General features: G+C 46.5%; 3 protein-coding genes across 13 annotated transcripts; 1 reads left to right on the forward strand and 2 right to left on the reverse strand.

The window, feature by feature from the left end:
- Positions 1-87: 87 nt before the first annotated feature.
- Positions 88-7,027, reverse strand: LOC117646792 (catenin alpha). Of its 3 annotated transcripts, XM_034388007.1 has the most exons (19): positions 6,886-7,027; positions 6,346-6,458; positions 6,079-6,268; positions 5,833-5,999; positions 5,540-5,749; positions 5,282-5,458; positions 4,993-5,196; positions 4,192-4,307; positions 3,948-4,065; positions 3,612-3,861; positions 3,320-3,520; positions 3,090-3,241; positions 2,922-2,991; positions 2,763-2,830; positions 2,491-2,672; positions 2,166-2,406; positions 1,969-2,085; positions 1,491-1,583; positions 88-1,125 (listed from the first exon to the last, which is right to left on the reverse strand). In XM_034388007.1, exons 2-19 carry the CDS (start codon positions 6,448-6,450, stop codon positions 961-963), a joined length of 2,826 nt encoding a protein of 941 aa, XP_034243898.1. In that variant the 5' UTR covers positions 6,451-6,458; positions 6,886-7,027; the 3' UTR covers positions 88-960. The 3 variants fall into 3 exon arrangements, with proteins under 3 accessions (XP_034243898.1, XP_034243896.1, XP_034243897.1); XM_034388005.1 differs by lacking the exon at positions 1,491-1,583 and having other exon boundaries at positions 6,886-7,026; XM_034388006.1 differs by lacking the exons at positions 1,491-1,583; positions 6,886-7,027 and adding an exon at positions 6,562-6,706.
- A 97-nt stretch (positions 7,028-7,124) lies between these two features.
- On the forward strand, positions 7,125-13,112 carry LOC117646793 (transmembrane protein 245). Of its 9 annotated transcripts, none has more exons than XR_004587802.1 (17): positions 7,125-7,951; positions 8,033-8,267; positions 8,348-8,430; positions 8,524-8,703; positions 8,926-9,130; positions 9,213-9,337; positions 9,422-9,550; positions 9,635-9,802; positions 9,895-10,093; positions 10,198-10,382; positions 10,477-10,577; positions 10,674-10,804; positions 10,890-11,064; positions 11,144-11,317; positions 11,791-11,893; positions 11,991-12,081; positions 12,351-13,112. XR_004587802.1 is itself a non-coding variant. In XM_034388009.1 (15 exons), the coding sequence occupies exons 1-15, from the start codon at positions 7,427-7,429 to the stop codon at positions 11,822-11,824; spliced, it is 2,649 nt and encodes an 882-aa protein (XP_034243900.1). In that variant the 5' UTR covers positions 7,125-7,426; the 3' UTR covers positions 11,825-13,112. The 9 variants fall into 9 exon arrangements, 2 of the variants coding, with proteins under 2 accessions (XP_034243900.1, XP_034243899.1); XR_004587803.1 differs by having other exon boundaries at positions 11,791-11,889; XR_004587801.1 differs by having other exon boundaries at positions 11,791-12,081.
- LOC117646791 (beta-mannosidase-like) lies at positions 12,996-19,307 on the reverse strand. The gene is given in 12 exon segments (XM_034388004.1): positions 12,996-13,533; positions 13,646-14,046; positions 14,131-14,278; positions 14,354-14,643; positions 15,133-15,517; positions 15,829-16,025; positions 16,419-16,611; positions 16,918-17,191; positions 17,402-17,607; positions 18,339-18,487; positions 18,569-18,718; positions 19,138-19,307. Coding segments are annotated over 12 exon segments (2,787 nt in total). The 5' UTR covers positions 19,289-19,307; the 3' UTR covers positions 12,996-13,290.

The following is a 19,307-nucleotide window of genomic DNA, read 5'->3' on the forward strand; positions in this document are numbered from 1 at the left end:
TCCCTTGATTTCACTATACGGAATTGGCCTGATTTGGTTTGGGAAATTATGTTCCTTGTTCTTTTGGGAGGAAAAGACTCGATGCAATACAAGGCAATACACTTTATTATTCCAGATTGGGTACAAAGTTACATATACAATACTTGATTTGTGTTTTATTTATGGAAGTTAAGGTCTGTCACACACAATTCCGTAAACGAATACAGAATGTACGAGATGCTAATACTGAATCCCCATCCTCAACAATATAAAAATTGTTTGGCTGCCCTTAATTAAGACCATTGGCACGAAAAGTGGACATTTAACATACATGATTATGTTTGTAAAATAATAAAGATACGATATACGTAAAGTGCATTAAAATAGACTACAACTGGAGAAAACAATCACTTTATTTTAACTTCCAGCAAGAAATGGTTGTTGAAAAAAACTATTGAGAGCTCAATGTTGCCTCAACCACTCATTTCTTGCTGGATTTCCTCCTAAACTTAAAATACCAGCAATACTTACATGTAAAATCACAATGTAAGAAATTATTAAGTCACATGAAAACATCCAATCATAATGAATATAATGATATATAACAAATGGAAATAAAATTTCTTTAAACATACAAATAAAATAATACACCTCTCAAATAAAATAAATAAATATGCCAGTGTGGATAAAGGAAGGAACGGACTACAAAGCAAAATGCAATCTGGTCTACAAACCAAAACTTTAGTTTCCTAGCAAAGTTGATAATTCTGGACAGATGTATATACATAAAAGAGGCCTTTGGATGAACTATAAATCAGTCTACTAGTAAAGTCATACACATGAAAGAAAAAAAAAAGGAAGAAATGGGAATGGGAAGTAATTTGACATCGATTCAGGACACAGATGTGGATGAAGAAAATTAAAACGAAAACAGCTCATGTTACAAGCCTTTGTGCAAACAATCATGGTTCAATTAACACTTTACACTGCCTCTGCAGGACTCTGGAATTCACTCAGAGCTTTGATGGGGTTCTGGACTTTTTTCTGAGAGCCTTTACGGACTTTGGCTCTCACCTCTTCAGGTTTCTCTGGTCTCACTAGAGGTTTCTTCTCAGGAGCCTTCATCTTCCATACAACGATTGGAGACTGCAAAAAGGCAAAATATTAATATATGAAAAATTAATTGGAGTTCAGGGGAGACAAAAGGGTGAGAAAACTTCAACAGAATGCAACACTACACACTGTTTAAAAATTGTTCCAGCAAGCAATCACACAGCTCGTAAATAGGAAGAATGTTACAGAGACAACGCTACTTTTCCTCATACTTATTGTTAGTGAAAAAGAAAACAACAAAAAACTGAATCTTTTATTTAGTGATAGTATTAGCAGTTTCCAGAATACGTCTAGTGTTTGTTATTGTGGGGAAGAGTGGTAAATAGACCAAATATAAATAGACTTTCTAAACCAAAGCCAAACAAACATCAAAAACATGAACCAACTCGCTAACCAACCAGGTTTACGCTGTACAGAATAGCATATGATGAAGTGATGGGGAAATAAAAATAAGAGGAGTCTCGCTTTTCAAATCCCCTGTCTGTCACTTCCTAAAGAAAAACAATATTTCTATAATGAGATTACTGTAGAAAGAAGCCATGTGATGTGAAAAGAGTTAGGAAAGAGGAGTCAATCATCTACCAAAGATCATCCAATAATCAAGTAAAGGGAGGGTGTGTGCAAAAGTTGTGTAATCATAAAGATGACTAAGAGAGTTGACAAAATGATGAAGTAAGTCACTCGAACAGTACATTCACGTGCTGTGCCGAATGAATGAAGCTTTACTAATTTTAATCAATGTGAGACACTACGGTCATACAATTCATGCACTACTAGCAGTGCTGTATGTAATGTTTCAAGTTTCTGGTTTCTTTTAAAAAGGATCTACAAAAAATACCTCATAGTCTTAACAAACTAAAGAACATTTGTACTTACTGAAACAGCACCCTGTCGTGGATACTTTGTGCTGGCTACATAGGAAGCCTTAACAGTCAAGACGACGGCATTCATCAAGTTTTTAGCTGCTTGGATGAGGGATGTTGCACTGTCCAACTAAACATATGGTGACCAATATTAGTAAGCATATGATCAAATTGACACTTTACCCCAAGAAATGTATTTATTCAACTTACCCCAGATACAATTAGCTCTCCTGAAATGTTTTGTACATCAGCTTTCACTTTGGAAGTGATGTTCAATTGATGGCAGTAGAGAGCAATGCGTTGTAGATATGCCAGAAGATCTTTCTTTGTTGATGACTCTGGGCACTGATCCGCAATCATTCTTGTAAATTTGTCTAAATTGGTACCAGCCTCTGAGATTTTCTTAGCAGCATTGATGACATCCATTGTAGTTTTCAGAGGTCCACGGCCACTGAAAGGAAAATGTCCATGCAAGGTTAAAAGAATGCATACTACAAACAATCTCAATGGATTTGATAAGCAGAACATTATATACCGAGTAAAATCTGTCATTTCCATCATAATCATACACATATGCTTGGCAAGTACAATGATATCATTGCCAGTATCATCCCACTTGGCAACCTCACGATCAAACTTCAACTTCTCGCTTCGGAAATGTTCTACTTGCTGAGCGATCTTCTGTTTGTCTTCCTCCGTCATTTTACGCATAGCCTCCTGCAAGATATTCAGAGATATTTGGAGTAAATTTTGAAGTTGCTTTACATAGAACATACAGTAGTTTGAAATTGAAAAGAAGATACATACCCTTGCTGTAGTGATGCCACTGATATCAGGATATTCATCCACACCATGTTCATTGGTATGGGCACTTGCTGCAAAACAGAAATTAAATCACAGGTTAAATTTAACAAATAAACCAACCAGAAAAATACCAGTTTAGTAGTTTTACAGTGTATGCCTTACACTTGCTCCTAGTCTCAATGGTGTAGTGCTCATCAAATTCAACATCTTCCGGGTCCAGCTCTTCATCACTCTGAAATACAAATATTGAACACAAATAAAGATTATGTACTGGTAGTCAAATAATGCTGTGGTCTTCCTTGTAATGAAGTGTTCTTCATGATAACATACCCTGTTCATGAGAACAGCCCTCCTAATTTCGCGGACTCCATCATACACCAGCCTTGAGGCGTCAATGAATTCATTTTCATCAACTTCTTTGGCAGGATTGGATGAAAGTGCATCTACTGCAATTTCCACTCGCTGGGCGAAATTGGGCATTACTAGAAAAGAGAAGACGACATATTTTTAAGGTACCAACAAGGATCAATTGTCTAACAACAAACGAGATCAAAACAAACCTTGCTCACGCAGAACTTTGACAGCCTCCAGAACACGTTCTGTGTAAATACCCGGCTCATAATTGTCCATTTCTTGACCAACAACGTTTGCTACTCTCGCGGAGCGACCTCTGATAGCACCTGCAGTACGATCCAAGGTATCTGCATCCCCTTCTTGAAGAGCCAACACACATTTGTTGACATCCTCCAAAATATGATTTTCTACAAGAGAAAAAACACCATAAATTCACACAATAAAATAAGAAATGTGAAAATACAGTATAATTATCATAACACAGAGCATTTTCTTTACCAGAAACTGCAAGGAAGTCATCGATAGTGGTTATGTCATCAACAGCCTCAGTAAGGATGCGCACTTGGCTTTCCCAGGCATCTCTAAACACATCCATATTCTCCAAAGCAACTTTGGATTGAGGCCGAGCGGCCAGAATTCGTGCTGCATTGATCACTTGAGGACAAAGAGTCTCAATTTGTGCTGCAGCATACCGCACCATTTTGACACCGTCTTCATTGCCAGACATACTGCACGCCAAATTGGCAACCTAGCAAAATAAGACCAATTATAAGATGTAACATAAGAAAAAAGTAATGACTGATTCACTAAAAACTTAGTAGAAAAAGTACTTACCTCCACCAGCTTATTAGCATGTTCAGTAAACACTTGAGCATACTCTTCAACCTCTTTCTCCTGTCCTTTTCTGGCAGCTTCAATCAAAACCAACAATGGCACATTGGTTTCCAAGAAGCTGAAACCAAATAAGATAATTAAATCAAGTCCTTCAAGTGCGATGCTTCCATCCTAATAAAAATAAAATTAACAAAAAAAATCTGAATTAGTCTGTCTTATTTACGATTAAATTAAACTAACTAACCTGTCTGAGACATGATCCACAACAGCTTTTCTTAATTGACGTCGGAGATCCCTGGTCTTGCGACACATGTGGTCGATGGCTCGCTCCAGGTTTTCGGTAGGCTCCTTCACACCCATCTGAAAGGCACAAGAATATAATAGTTTTCAAGTTACAGAACTGTGAGGTGATTTTGGAGCAGATCAGAAGCATGAGAGTGAAAGATTGCTCTCTACAAAAACTTCATGAAGACATTGACACGACAAAGTGAAATTAAGAGGCCAGCGGCTAGGAGGAAAAGCCATCTACCAACCAAAATCAGACAGACACAAAGTGATACACATAGAGACACAGAAGAAAATCTAGACTGAAAAGTGAACAGAATATTGACAAGAGAGCAAGTAATGCTAAGTCGAAGAAGGGGATGTTATGCTTGCCTGAAGAATTCTGATTGCACAATCATTAGCATAAGCAAAACAAACATGAACACTGCTTTTATCCAGTTTATTGGGGGCTGGCATGACTCAAAACAAAGGATTAAATATTTACCAGCAAGGTCCGCGCAGCTTTAGCTTGCACTTGCTACAAACCAACAACAAAGAGGTTTTGTTAAGCTAGAAGCTTAAATGCCATTACCATGAATCACAAAGCACAGATGCCATTCAGGTACAAGAATCATTAAAATTACCCTCAAAAAAATATCATTACAATTGCTCACATGTTCACAGCTATTATAATAGCCTTGATAAACAATGGACTATGTACAATCTCAGAGAGCACCAAAGAGGGAAAAAAAAAAAGAAAGAAAGAAAAGGGCATACTTACATTGTTCATGTACTCAGACAGGAGTTCCTGCAGAGCTTGGCGCACTGCATTGCATTCGGCGACGATCCTCTCCCGTCTTTCATCGCGGGTGCAGCTTGAATCGGCCATGAGTGCAGCTCCACTGATGATGCTCTCCAGGCGCTCCTCCAGGGACGGCCGTGTGCGAACCTCATTGTAGGCGAGGGGGTCCATGACAATGCGGTCCTACATGCCAAAAGTGAGGAAACAAAACCAGCATTTATAATAAACAGCAATGGGGCCATAGCTAATTTGAGATGCCAAGTCTTACATCAAAGTCATCAAGAGCTGCAGCTAGTTCTCCAGGGCCATCATAGGGATTCTGTGGTATTTGTGGTCCTTTGCCTTGGGCCACATCAGAAATGGTCGTAACAGCTTCACAAACTTGCTTGAAGACGTAGTCTCGATTTGCCTTTGCAGCAGCAAGCTCAGGGTGCCGAACATACACCTAAATTTAATAGAATATTAATATTGGCACAAATAATGTACGCCATCTGTCTCTTTGAGAATATTGGAAGATAAGATTTACCTTTGATGCCGTGAGTAGCATAGTGGAATGTTTCTTCAGAACAGCGCGAGCAGCAGCCAGATCATCACGCAACTGAGGATCTTTTAACTCCTGCTGCCGTTTAGCAGCTTGGTTCATAAGTTCAGAAGCATTACGACCAAAAGCTTTGATGTTGTCCAGTAACTCCACTTGTGATGAAGCATTTTTAACCTTTTCCAAGTCGTCCTCTACCTGAGAACATGAGAAAAATTCTTCACAGAATGGTTCCTTGCTAAGGTTCAATGAAACTTCAGGGTGAACTCAAAGGTACTAACAACACGCAATGACTTCAAAAGGAGATGTACATCAACCATGTCAGCTAGAATAAGAAGTCTAGTGACAGCAGAAAGCAAATTACGAGCAGCTCGGACCATGTTTCCTCTTTTCAAAGAAGAACAAGGATCATCTGCAAACTCTCGTGCAGCAAGACTCATAGCAGCACCTTAAAAATAAAAACCAGGAAGGGGTTAGAGCAAACATTAACTTCAGAAATACAGTTATTTGTTATTAGGTATATTTACCAGTCTTGCGGACTTCTTCCACAGCAGACAGCATTTCAGACTTAATGTCTGGATTTTCATATGCGATCATTTCCCCACGCTCAATGAAATTTTCTGTAGCTTTTTCCACAGCAGCCACCAACACATGAGCTCTCTTCGAACGGCCTTTCTTCTTTTTTGAGGGTCCTTTTGTGTTGACGAGTGTCGTGACCTTATGACAAGTAATACCAGAGCATTAGGATTGAAACAAACAATATTGAAACACATCAACATTCCGAAGGTACTCACCTGAAGCACAAGGGGCTCTAATGTCTTCTCTACAGACATAGTCCGAATTTCCAAATTCTTTGGATCCCATTTTAAAGTAATGGTACCAAATTGATCGGCAGTCATGGTTGTGCCTGAAACAACCAAAGCTAGAATGTTACGACATAAATATGGTAAAATTTAACAACTGCTTCGATCCCAAACAAATTAAAATGAGAATTTGACAGGGGGGCTCACTTAATCAATGGTAGAGATAAGGCCGAGCAACAAGAATAAAGTGGTTATGGTAGACACGAAATTAGTCTTTTCATGAGTGGAAATGCCTACGCAAAGTAGTCAAGTAGGTAAAGCGCGGACGCAAACAATCTGCTACGTCCCAAAGTAAAGCCTCGCCTCCGGAAAGTGACTCACTGAGGAAAATGGGAACAACGACAGAACCGAACAGTGCTAAGTACACAAGGAGGGATTTCACGTATATGCCTTTAATACGCGTCGGACGCGCGGCTCACTACAACCAAAATCTTCAGTAAATTACAGGGGTCATGCCCACTATGAAATTACCTCGGAAATCTCACAACTTTCACTAAAAAAGCCCAACCTCTGGGCGTGTCTTGCTTGAATGTTTTCCGAATGACCCAAACATTTGACAACTTAGAAACGGGGATGGTGACTCATGGGAAGGGTGTGTTCCAGGTTCCGCTTCAAAGGCGCGGCGTTTCGGTGTTTTCTTTGCGTATTCCAAGCAAACGAAGTTTCTCAAAGGTCGCTAGATTACGAGTTAAAAGCAGGAACAAATTTGCATACCCTATGCAGACACTTTAAATTGAGCAGCCAAATATAATCAGATTTTGTCCGTTTCCAAACGAGCAGCAATTTCTCATAGTGCAACCTGCTCAAATCCCAACCCAACCAAACAACAACACAGAAGAGGAGAACATGATCAAAGACAGATGGGAAGGGCATTAGTTTATTTTGTGTATTTATTCTCGGAATGCGTGACATCTTAGCCGCGACACTTGAAGCGTTCGTTGCTAGTGAGGCTAGGCTGGTGTGTGTTTTCGACTGATCGTGTCCGAACAAGGACGTCTGAAACTTGAAGGGAATGGCCAACGCCAGAGCTACGACCTTTAACAACGTTTGGAACTTCCTTGGAGGCAGTCTGGGTCTTCAGGGGCATGAAAAGGCTCTCAAAAATGCCCTCTACAATGCCCTGGCTATGCTCTTACTGGTTGTCTGCTGTGCAGCCTTCTATGCATTGGTGTTCGTTCTGGACCCATTCCTCAAACCTCTTCTGTGGGCTCTTCTCTTGGGCTCCGTCTTACATCCTTTCAAATACTCCCTGGTTTATTCTGTCAAAAACTGGATTGATGTCCTGGAAACAAGAGGTACCCCTATCGCTGTTGCATTTGTCATGATACCTGTCAGCGCCTTTGATCGCTTCTCCGACCGAATTGGAGACCTGATTTACAAGAACCTTCGAATCATCTTCTACCTAAGTGCAGCATTGCCTCTCATGCTGATCTTGTATGGGTACACTCCGCAAAGTTGCCTGTGTGTGCTGTGGAGAATGGCATATGCTTTTTATGCTCTTGTTAACTTTCTTGTTGGCCTTTCAACTGGCCCTGTGGTAAGTTTTTGAACTTGAGGTCCCAAAAATCATTTACACTTTGTACCTTATATCACATGTCTTGTTTATCATCTGTTTTAGGTGGTGACATACTTGTGTGGGTACTTCACTACACTAGCACTTTGGTGGAATCCAGATGTATCTTATCGTTTTTCTGCTGGAGGCTACGTAATGTGGTGTCTTATAGCTGGCTATTTTGCCCGCTTTGTTGGATCGTCTTACCAAGTTTTCGCTTTTGCTTTACTTCAGTCAGTCTATTTGTTTGGATATTTTTATGAGAGGTGGTCCGCAAGTGACAGCTACAAAGTTTCAAAAGGTAGAGTTATCAAAGTGCAAAATTCATGATGATCGTGAACTTTTACAACTTTTACAGTTTTCCTATTTCTCTTTTGGCAGAACGACATTTGTCCTTAGTTGAAGCGCTGATGAAGAGCGCCACAAGCAGCGAACAGTCATCGGACATAGTGATGCCAACTCAGGTACTAATTTAATTCCTCACCCCAAAGAATGTTGTTATTGTGTAATTATTCTTTGTCTTATAGTATGCACTTATTGTTGAACTCTGTGAGCAGTCACTCCCTGTTATACCGCGAGAAATAGATGCAAATGATTCCACTGGATCAGATCCCACTTCTAAGGAGCAGCCAAAAATTACTGATGCAGATTCAAGCCGCAATGCTACAGAGCGAGATTTACAAAATACCTCGTTATCTGAGGTTGACGGATCTCTTAAGCCAAGAGCACCTAGAGAGGTAGGTCACACCCCACCCTGACACTCAAGAGGTGAACTCCCAAACACTGTCCTGATTTTGAAGTGACTGAAATCACATACATAATCTAGCTCCTTGCAAAAGCCACTTCCCTTCCCAATACCCGCACCCTAAGAAGCCTCACCCTTGCAACGGTCAGTTTTTCTGTCAAATGTTATCTTGCTTAATTCCTTTTGATTGATGGTGTTACGCATTTGTGTGCAGTTGGACAGTCACTTGAGAGCACAGGCTGTCAGTGCTGTTCGGCCAACAAGCCTGAGGGCTCCACCTCCGGAAAGTGATAGAATAACCAGTGAGAAGTGCCTGTATGTGTTGGGTTGGACTTGTCTGGCGGTTTTCATTTGGAACCACATGTGGCTTCTTCATTTCCTACCTGTCACTATAATTGTGTACCTGATAAAAAATCTAGGTAAGAGAAAACTTGAATAAGAGATTTTAGACTTGCGTTTAAACTAAAAAATATTGCATACTTATAATGAATACTTTTTAAGGACATTATTTTGGTGTATGGAAGTGGATGAGTGCAAACTTTGAGATTCTTCTGTCGTCCTTGAGTCAGTGGAGTGCAGTCAGGAAAGAAGCACTCTGTCCACCATTTGTTGCAGGCCTTATGAAAGTAGGTGCCCACTCTCATGCTCTTAATTATTCAAGAAATCGTGAATATTTCATATAAAAACATTGTTTTAAAAATCAATTCCAGATTCAAATTTCTCTTCGGCAACAAATTCTTCATTCCCTGCGGGACTCGGTGGATTCGGCTGCCAGTGTGCTTGTCATTTTGGCTTTGCTCGTCTTCCTTCTCAGCACAACCATCTTCATTACAGTCAATGTTGGTACTTCAACTCATCAGAGTTCAACCAAACTCAATTTCTTTGTGGTGCAATGCCTTATACAGTTTTTAATTTTTTAAAAGGTGTATGCAGAAGGTATCCACCTGGTTCATGTAGCTGGTAATGCTATTAACAACACTCTGAGCAATAACCAAGAAATCTTGGCCTTGCTTCCTGAGGGAGTTCAGGAAAAGCTGCATCTTGTATTGGACAATGCTTATTTATATGGCCGTCAAAGTATATCCAGTATGGTTAGTCTTTTGTAATCCGGTGCGGCGTGAGCTTGGAATAGAGGGGCCAGTCCTTGAATGCTCATAAAACAAAATTGTGGTTGTTTCCCCAGGTACATGCAATGCTGAAAAATGCAGATGCCGACAAAGCTGACCTTCTGGAACAGAGAGTCCTTGAGTTGTGGGATCGCATTTACCAAGCGTGGATGATGACATCAACTGATGTTCCAGGTGCGATGGGGCCTAGAGTGTCCTCAAGTGCAGTGTACGCAAGTTGGGAGAGCTTTCTGGATGGTGTAATGAAAACTCCAGGTAAGGTCTACCTTTCCTGTGTGAATTTCATAAGGACTGTGCGCACTGCTGTTAATCAAATATTGGTTATTTGTTGTTGGGTTTTTGTTTTGTTTTTCAAATAGAATTACTGAACCTTGATGGGCTAATGCAGTTTGGAAAGGAGAATGTTGGCATGCTTTCATCTCTTCTTGAGTCACTCTGGGACATTTTAAAAGGAAATGTAAGCCTTCTCTTCCAGTCATCGGTGACAATATTTTCTGTTGTTCTTGGAGGAGGCTCAGCTGTAATTAACTTTATAATCAATTCAGTAAGTTGTCATCACTCTACTCTGATTGATTTGAAAGTTGTTGTCGTGATGGTCATGGTATGGTGTATGAAACTCACCATTGTCTTTATTTCAGGTTGTTTTCTTTACTGCATTGTTTTATCTGCTAAGTTCAAGTGGAAGCTTGTATCGCCCTGTCGAACTTGTTGCAAGTGTTAGCCCAAGCAGTGGAAATCAGTAAGTTAATCTGACGATGTTACTTTTATCTTCTAAAAATTTTGAGCAAGCATTGTTCTGTAATATTGTTTTGTTAAAATAATTGCAAATTCATAGGATTGCCACTGCAATAGATGGAGCAGTGGGTGATGTCTTTCGTGCTTCCTTCAAGATGGCAGTGTTCCATGGCCTGTGGGCCTGGTTAATTCACACACTTTTTGGAGTTAAAGTGGTTTATTTACCATCAGGTAATTTGTTGTCTTCCTTTCCCCTATCAGTTGCAGGTAGTCAATAGGATTTCTTTACTGTGGCAATTTTTTGTTTGATTTCCAGTACTTGCCTCCATACTGGGGGTTGTGCCATTCCTTGGAACCTACTGGGCTTGCATTCCAGCTGTTTTAGAATTATGGCTTGCTCAGGGACAGTCCATGCTTGCAGTGTCCATGATTCTTGCATTTTACATTCCAACTTCATGGGTTAATGGCCTGGTCTATGAAGAAATAAAAGGGTCTGTATTTTTCTCCACTGCTCATCTATACTAGCTAAATTAGATTTTTTTTTTACCAAAGAAATTTCTTGATTTTTAGGGGTCACCCATACCTTACTGGCTTATCTGTGGCTGGAGGGGTATACTGTATGGGTAGTGAAGGAGCAATATTTGGTCCTTTGTTACTTTGCTGTGTGTTTGTTGCGTTAAATATTTCTTCAACACTGATGAAGGAGCCTTCACTCTCTCATATGAACCCTCTCAACATGATAAGGTAACAGGCTTGGCATGCATGTGTTTTATGCAAATTAGATTGACCCACCAGCTAGTAGAAGTAGAAGAACTTTGCTTTATTCTGTGAACAGTATTTGAAATATTCTGAACCAGTGTACCATTTATGCCCTTAAATTTTTTTTCATAAAAACGAGTGCATTAATATGAGCATTGTGATTTGAAAATGTAAACATCTTGTCTTCCATATCTTGTAAGAAAAATAGATTCTATTTAAAGGCTTCAGATTCTATTTAATTTTGCAAAACTACAAATTTGCTTATGAGAATACGCTTATTAATTGAGATATTTCTTCTCATTGTCATTGTGCTTTCACTTCGGGACAGGCATCATCCTTCTCTTCTCAACAATTAATTTTTTCTTTCTAACTATTTTTTACCGCAACTTATTTTTCCTTTCTTTTGCTCTATGAAGGTGGCAGTAACCAATAATTAATTGCATGAAAAATGTTTGTAGGTTAAACTTTGACCGCAATTGTTCATCAACATGAGGGTTCCGCATCTTTCTTCTATCTACAACCTGTTCAGAAATTCATAAACCAAACAGAATACTTTGGTAGGTCAGTAAATTTGCTTATTTGACAAAAGAACTGGGGTTTTGTTTTGTATGGAGTGTGTGTATTAATCAGTCTCTTCTGTGCTTGACTTTTCTCTCAGGCAGTGTGCATTCTTGACTTGCTTATGACATATTTCTTTTCAACTGAATAATTCAGTTGAAATAGCCTGGCTGTGGAAAACCTAATTACTGGTAATACTGCGCTGATTGCATGCATGTTGCTGAAGTATTGCATGATGATGTGCTTTGACATTAATACTTTGTAAGGAGTATCTGCTCAGTTACTACTTACAGAGTTAAATTAATATCCTGTGGTGGGTCGTAATTTTGAAAATGCATGCTTGTTTCTGTGGTCCTCACGACTTTGAATTATCATCTTTAGAGAGGAATCATGCAGTGCCATTCTTCTTAACTCCTTGAATATAAAACCTATATTTCCAATCTGTTTCTGTTTGCAACAGCGGCCCTCCACCCCTGCGTCGCCGGGACACTTTGCTGTGAGCCTAATAGGGCAAATGTGCTTAAGCTGATGCGGACTCTCTAGTCATACCGAACTTGCATCCTACTATTATGCTTCTCTAGTCATTTTGGGTACTGCACGGAAAAAAATATTGGGGTTCAGAAGTTGAAGTCAAATTGTACTAACAATTCTAGTGTTCATGACATAAAAATTTAGTTAAGTGCCTCTTCAGTAAGTGCTAGGGTTCTTCTTGAATCTCATTTTTAGAATCGTAACAACTAATCTGCTCATGTGTCCATTAGCATAGTTTGGTTTTGTTCATCCTCTCTTTTTTTCAATCTACCTCTTCCACTAGTTCTATCATCTTTCCATTTTTCTCTTCTATGTGGAAACACAAACTACATTCCTTCAGGCAATAACATTACCTCAAAGGATTTTCTTCTTGCTATTCCATTTCTATCAAACTCCACACACTTCCATGGGACCACAAAGAAGGTGTTTCATTTGACTCTCAGTGTTATTTTTGTTTTAGTTTTTGTAAAACAATAATTATCAATTTTCTATGTTGAAGAACATGTTAAAAATAGGGTATTCTTTGTACTTTTGTATCTACGGTAATAGGAATAGAGATGTAGAAGGCGCTACAGACTGTTTCATCGGGTAATTTATTTAACTTATGATTATAAAATTAATGATCTAATGAGTTACTTAATTTTTAAAAATTGCTTTTGTATCAAGCTAATAAATCTGTGATTGCCTTTTATGCCTTTTCTTTAATTTAAAAATAAAAAAAAACAACTTTTATACGTTTTAAATTTTTTTCCAAGGCCACATAAAAATCTTAAGATTTAGACAACAGACAACTTATTGTTGGCAAGCCACAACACGTTCCCCTGTAGGTAGGTAAATTCTACTCAATTCGAACCCCTGCTGAAGGTGGACTAGCCCTGGCCATTGAGCGCTCTGATGGTGAGGTGCTCAATGAAATCGCAGCGCTGGTCGGTGTGGAAGCGCAGCACCAGTGTATGGGGGTCCGTCACGTGGAAGCCGTTGCGCGAGAAGCGACCCCGCAGGGGGCCCGCGTCCAGCCACACGAAGGCCGCCGGCGAGTACGTCGCCAGAGACAACTCGTAATCCCAGCGCTGGTGCTGCGAGCCGGGGTAAGGGCCCCCCGCCCTAGTCCACTGCAAGCAGGAGAAGGTCCTCTGGTTGAACCGATTGTGGCGGTACACTGGATGGTACACTGTCCTCGCCGCAGACCTGGACAGGGAAGTTCCTCTCCCTTCCCAATCTTACCCGGAACGTGGTCGTCGGCATGGGGGTGTCCTTGGGGGAGAAGGGGAACAGGAAGTTCTCCGCGAGGGTGGCGTTGTCGGTGTCCGTCAGCCTGAACTGGATGACGCAGCCCCAGATGGCGTTCTCCGAGCAGCCCGCCTCGTGCAGCACGGCCCGCATGGGCTTGACCAGCGCGCGCACCGTGCCCGCGCCCCGCATCGTCACGGCGTGCACGCTCTGCGCGCGCGGCCGGAACGAGTCCCAGCCCATCACGTCGGTGTGCACCAGCAGCTCGCCCGAGCGCGGCGCGTCGGACACCACGTCCACGACGAGCGCGCCGCCCTGGACGTGCGGGGACACCAGCAGCGGGGCCAGGAAGTCCACGGCGTAGTGGTGCAGCATCTTCCACCGGCCGGAGAAGTCTGCGGACGGGGAAAGAGCAAGTGGGAGTGAGACAGAAGTCCGTGGGACGCGGCGGCGAGGACGGGGACGTCTCACTTCCCTACCGATGCTGGCCCAGGAGGGCGCTTGCCACACGTCGTTGAGCTGCCAGTACAACGCCCCCATGGTGCGGCCCTCGCCCTTGGGCGTCAGCAGGTTCCTGGAGCGCCGCAGGAACTCGGTCTCGGTCTTGGTGGCCATGGCCTGGTAGATCTGCAAGCTCGCCACGTGTCAGTACCTTGGGCTCCATGACGACGGAGGGTCACCTGTTTGTCCGTTTCCCCTCACCTGGCTGTAGTACGCCACAGTGTCGAAGTGCTTGGACTTGTTGAAGTCGCGCGGCATGGGCAGATGCTGCATGATCTGCATGGCGATCTCCAGGTTGCCGCCGGGGTGGTGCTGCCGCGACGCCGCCAGCGTGCTGCCCAGCGCCAGGTCCTCGTCGGCGTGCTCGGCGTCCGTGGCGTTGAGCATGGTGGACCTCGCGGGCCAGGACATGAAGCCGTACTCGGAGCCGAAGCGCGTGTTGTGGAAGACGGCGGGGTTCCAGCCGTCGGAGAGGTAGTCGTAGTGGTGGTCTGCGGACAGGGCGCGGACATAAGCACGTCGCGCGGGTGCTCGTCAAGACCGAGGGGGTAAACACTCGTGTGATACCCTGTACACAAAAACCGTGTATTACGCGTAATACACGTAAATGTAATACCATTTTTGGGCCAAATGTGCCAAATTTTGGCATTTTCATGCCGTAATACTCGTGTAATATCCCCGCAATACAGCGTAATACCGAGTACTCTGTACAAGATTTCTCGGAGTGTTTACCCCCTCGGTCAAGACCAACACACAGTGGGCCAGAAGACCGGTGGAGGCGGCCAAAACTCGAGACGCGTTTTGAGCTCCAGAGTCGCTAAACAGGACTCGAACCGAGCGTGTGACCCCACCAATGGATTCCTCGATCGGAGAGCAATCCATTGGTGGGGTCACACGTTCGGTTCGAGACCCATTTAGCGACTCTGGAGCTCAAAACGCGTCTGGAGTTTTGGCCGCCTCCAACACCGACGCCGACCTACCGTCGCCGTACAGGGCGCTGTAAGGGTTCTTGGCGAGGAAGCCCTCCGCCTCGGACTGCGCGCCGTTGGAGGGGCTGGACACGGCGAAGGGCGTGGCCAGGCCCTCGGCCCGCACCGCGGCGCGCGCCGTGTCCACGTACAGCTTGACGTAGTCGCGGTGGTACTGCTCGAACAGCGGGCCCTGGGTGCGGTACCAGTTGCCCCTGAGCGCCGCCTCGTTCTCGTTGTTGCCGGCCCACACCACCACGCTGGGGTGCCGATGGATGCGGCGGTACTGCTGCCGCACCTCCGTGTCCACGGACTGCAGGAACGCCGGGCCCACCGGGTACATGGCGCACGCGAACATCAAGTCCTGCCACACCATGATGCCCAGCTCGTCGGCGAGCTGCGGGGCAGAATGACAGAACGCTCGTTTTGAGCGGGGCCGGTGCAGCCGCCCTCTTCTTGAGCACCTTTTGCTTGGGCCTGAAGCGCCTGCGAGGTGGGCCACCGGCCCGGGCCACAACGCACCTCTGTGGAGATGGTGGCCTACCTCGGCCCTGTCGTCTTCACAGGGGCCAGGTAGGCCACCGTCTCCACAGAGGTGCGCTGCGAGCCGCAGCGATGGCCCACCTCGCAGGCGCTAGGCCCCGAGCAAGCGGTTCTCAAGAAGAAGGATGGCGAACAGGGCCGGCGAGGTGGACCCGGTGGACCTACCTCGTAGAACAGGTCCGACTCGTAGACGCCGCCGCCCCAGACGCGCAGCATGTTCATGTTGGCCTCCTTGGCGGAGTGCAGGAGGTGGCGGACGACGCCGGGGTCGGCGCCCAGCTCGGGGAGCACGTGCGCGGGGATCCAGTTGGAGCCCTTGGCGAACACGGGCACGCCGTTCACCCGGAAGAAGTACGTGAGCCCTGTGTGCAGCGCGGTGCAGCGTGGGACGGTAAATGGGCGACGTGGCAGATTCGAAACACAAAAAAATGACCTAACCTTTTTGAAAAGATGTCAGAAGTTAAGGGTAATAACTTTAACTCTTACTATAACGTTATGATGCCCTTATGAGGTAAGTTAAGGATCCCTGCGACGTGGGCAGCCAAACCAGCCGTTCTTAAGATGCTTCGCAGTGTCGGAAGAGTTAGCAGCTTTGACCTGCCAAAGGGCGGCACCTTCTCGAGTGCAATACCCCGATATTGCCTACTCCTCGCGGGCAGGCGACTCTTTCAAGACTGTCGCATCGTGGGAAATTTCTCGGCAGTGTGGCGACACTTTGAACTTGCCTGCTCGTCATCGGCCACGTCTCCACTCACCCTTGGCGAGGTCGGTCTGGTCCACGGGCTCCTGCACCAGCTCCACGGTCCTAAAGCCCGTCCTGACGGTCATCTGGTCCCACAGGTCGCCGCGGTCGGCCTGCCCCCAGTGCGCGAAGGCGCGCAGGGTCACGTTCACGGTGTACAGGGGCTGCGCGCCGTAGCCGCTCGGCCACCACAGCTGCACCTTGTCCTGCACGGGGAAGAGAGTCAAGTCATTGGAAGACCGGTCATGATGGCCAAAACTCTGGGCATGTTTTGAACACCAGAGTCGCTAAGTGGGACTTGAACCGAGCGTGACCCTACCAACGGATTCTCGTCCGGAGAGCAATCCATTGGTTGGGTCAAGCGGTCGGCTCGAGTCCCCTTTAGCCACTCTAGAGCTCAAAACGCTTCCGGGGTTTTGACCGCCTTCACCAGTCTTCTGGCCCACTGTGCGGCGCTCGGTGCGGCGCCCCGTGAGCGCGACAGAGGCAGAGCGATGGAGCGGCTGGCTCACATTGTGCAGGGACAGCGTGACGTCCGTGAAGCCGGCGCCCTCGGCGTCCCCGTTGAGCGCGGCCGGGACGTCCTGGCTGGCGGCGACCTTGCCGTCGGGGCCGATGAGGGTGGCGGTGATGAGGGCGCGGGGTGGGTCCCACCCGGAGCGCACGCCCACCTCCCAGTGCACGCGCACCGTGGCCTTCCACTTGTGGACCACGTCGGCGGGCCGCGCCGTGAAGCCCACCTCGCGCAGCACCGCCGCGTCGTGCGCCTCGATGAGCACGCCCTTCCTGTAGGAGGGTCGGTCAGGCGCGGACTCTCGGCAAAAGTAAGGCGGGCCTTGACAGTGCCCCCCCACCACGATGCACACGTGTAGAAAGGGTTGCCAGCCTGCCTACAACGCTCGGGCAAAGAAGTTGCCCAGGCAGGCAATCCTTTCGATCCCGGTGAATCGCGTCAAGTTTTGCCTCGGTGGCAGCACTGCGTCAGGCCGTACGTACCACAGCCCCATGGAGGGGAAGGCGGGGCCCTAGTCCCAGGCGAACGAGGCCTGCATCTTCCTCAGGTGGTTGACGCCGCACTCGCCGTGGTAGGCGGCGTCGGGGCAGGCGGGCGGCACCGGGTACTGCTTGGCCTGCTCGGCGGCGCGGCGCCACGCCTCGGCCACGGGGGACGTGAAGCGGACCCGCAGCCTGTTGTCGGTGTCCTGCAGGACACGCGTGCACGGAGGCGTGACTCGCTACAACGCGACTGACGACTCCACCATTTCCGCAGGCCAAGAGAATTTTTCTTCAGGACACGATCGTTTATTTTCCTGGGAAACTTCTAGGGAAGTGATAATTTTGTGCTCACCATTTATGGGTCGCGAGTCAGAAAAGGTTGAAAACCGCTGTCCTCACGCATAAGATAAAATAGCATTTTCGTAATGTACTCTGCAAACTCAAGTGTGTGCCAGGCATGAACTTCCTGGTTCATGCCTGCAGGCATACACTTCTTAGTGCATGCCTGGCAGGCACACACTTCCTGGTGCATGCCATGGCAGGCACACACTTGCTTGTATGCACGCATAAGCGACGGCAAGTGTGTGCCTGAGGCATGCACCAGTGTGTGTGCACTTCTTGGTGCATGCCTGGCACACTCTTGAGTTTGCAAAGCAGGTAAAAGGTTAGACTGGCATGGGTTTGGTTTGGAGATAGCACTGTGTGTTGGCCGTCGTCCGGACATGTCTAGGCCGTGTTGACTCGAGTGAAGGGCCCTGGGCTGGCGTGGCCCATGCTCCACGCTTCCCCCCGGGGCAGGGCGTGCTTCACGCGTGGACTTTGGAGCGCAGGCGGCACGACGGGCACGGTGCGGCGCGCACAGTGCACTGCCCGTCAAAATTAGCCAAGTGTTCGGCCCGCGGCCCGCGGTTCCACCCGAAGCCCCACACACCCTTACCTTGAGGACGCCCTTGACGTCGAAGCGGTAGCGGACGAACATGTTGTCCGTGGCGCCCAGGACGCGGCCGTTGAGCCTCACCTCGGCCACCGTGTCCACGCCGTGCAGCACGAGCACCTGCTTGTCCTTGGCCAGGACGTCGCGCGGCACTGCAAGTGGCGCAGTTTGACGTCGACATTCTCAGACTTACTTTCTCGCTTTAGATCCGTGCGTCGCACTCGGTCACTCGCCTTGGAAGAAGCAGTCGTAGGTCCAGTTGGCCTTGGCCACCCAGCGGTACTCCTGGTCGTTGAAGCGGTAGAAGAGGTCCTTGGGCAGCACGCCGGCCGCGCGCAGGTCGGAGTACACGCCCCCGGGCATGCTGCCGGCCACCGGCTTGCCTGCGTCAGGCGGCGTTAGTGAGCCTCAGTTCGATACGAGAGCACTCACAGGCAGTGCCATCGTCGCCCTGTCTCTCTCGCACCCCTACGGAGCGCCCTATGAGTGCGAGAGAGACAGAACGACCGAGCATCGTTTCAGCCTGCAGGCGCCAGCTGAAGCATCAAAACCAATTTTCAACCCAATAACCAAAACAAAGGGGGACGAAAGCCGATGGGGCAACCACATTGGATGTTTGGGGACACAAGATTTCTTCAGGCTCAAGATTTCGTCGGATTTCGCAAGATTTTAACCGTTATTCCGCTCAAAATTAGCTTGTTTTTGGCCTTTTGCGGGGCAATAAGATTTCAGATTTCCCAGAGATTTCTAGCGCTAAGGGGACACAAGATTTCTACAGTGCCCCCTCGACGAAAGGTCGCACCTCCGGCCTCGTTGTACAGCGTCCAGTCTCCGTCATCGAGGGGTACTTGGTGCGGCCGCGGACTGCGAGCGCGCTGGCGGGCCGTCGCCCTTGCCGTCGCCGCCCCCAGGAGGAGCACCACGACCACGGCCAGACGGTGCGGCCAAGTCATGGCCTTGACGGGCTGGTGG

This window comes from Thrips palmi, unplaced genomic scaffold, assembly GCF_012932325.1.
Source record: "Thrips palmi isolate BJ-2018 unplaced genomic scaffold, TpBJ-2018v1 HiC_scaffold_2, whole genome shotgun sequence".
Taxonomy (NCBI): Eukaryota; Metazoa; Arthropoda; class Insecta; order Thysanoptera; family Thripidae; genus Thrips; species Thrips palmi.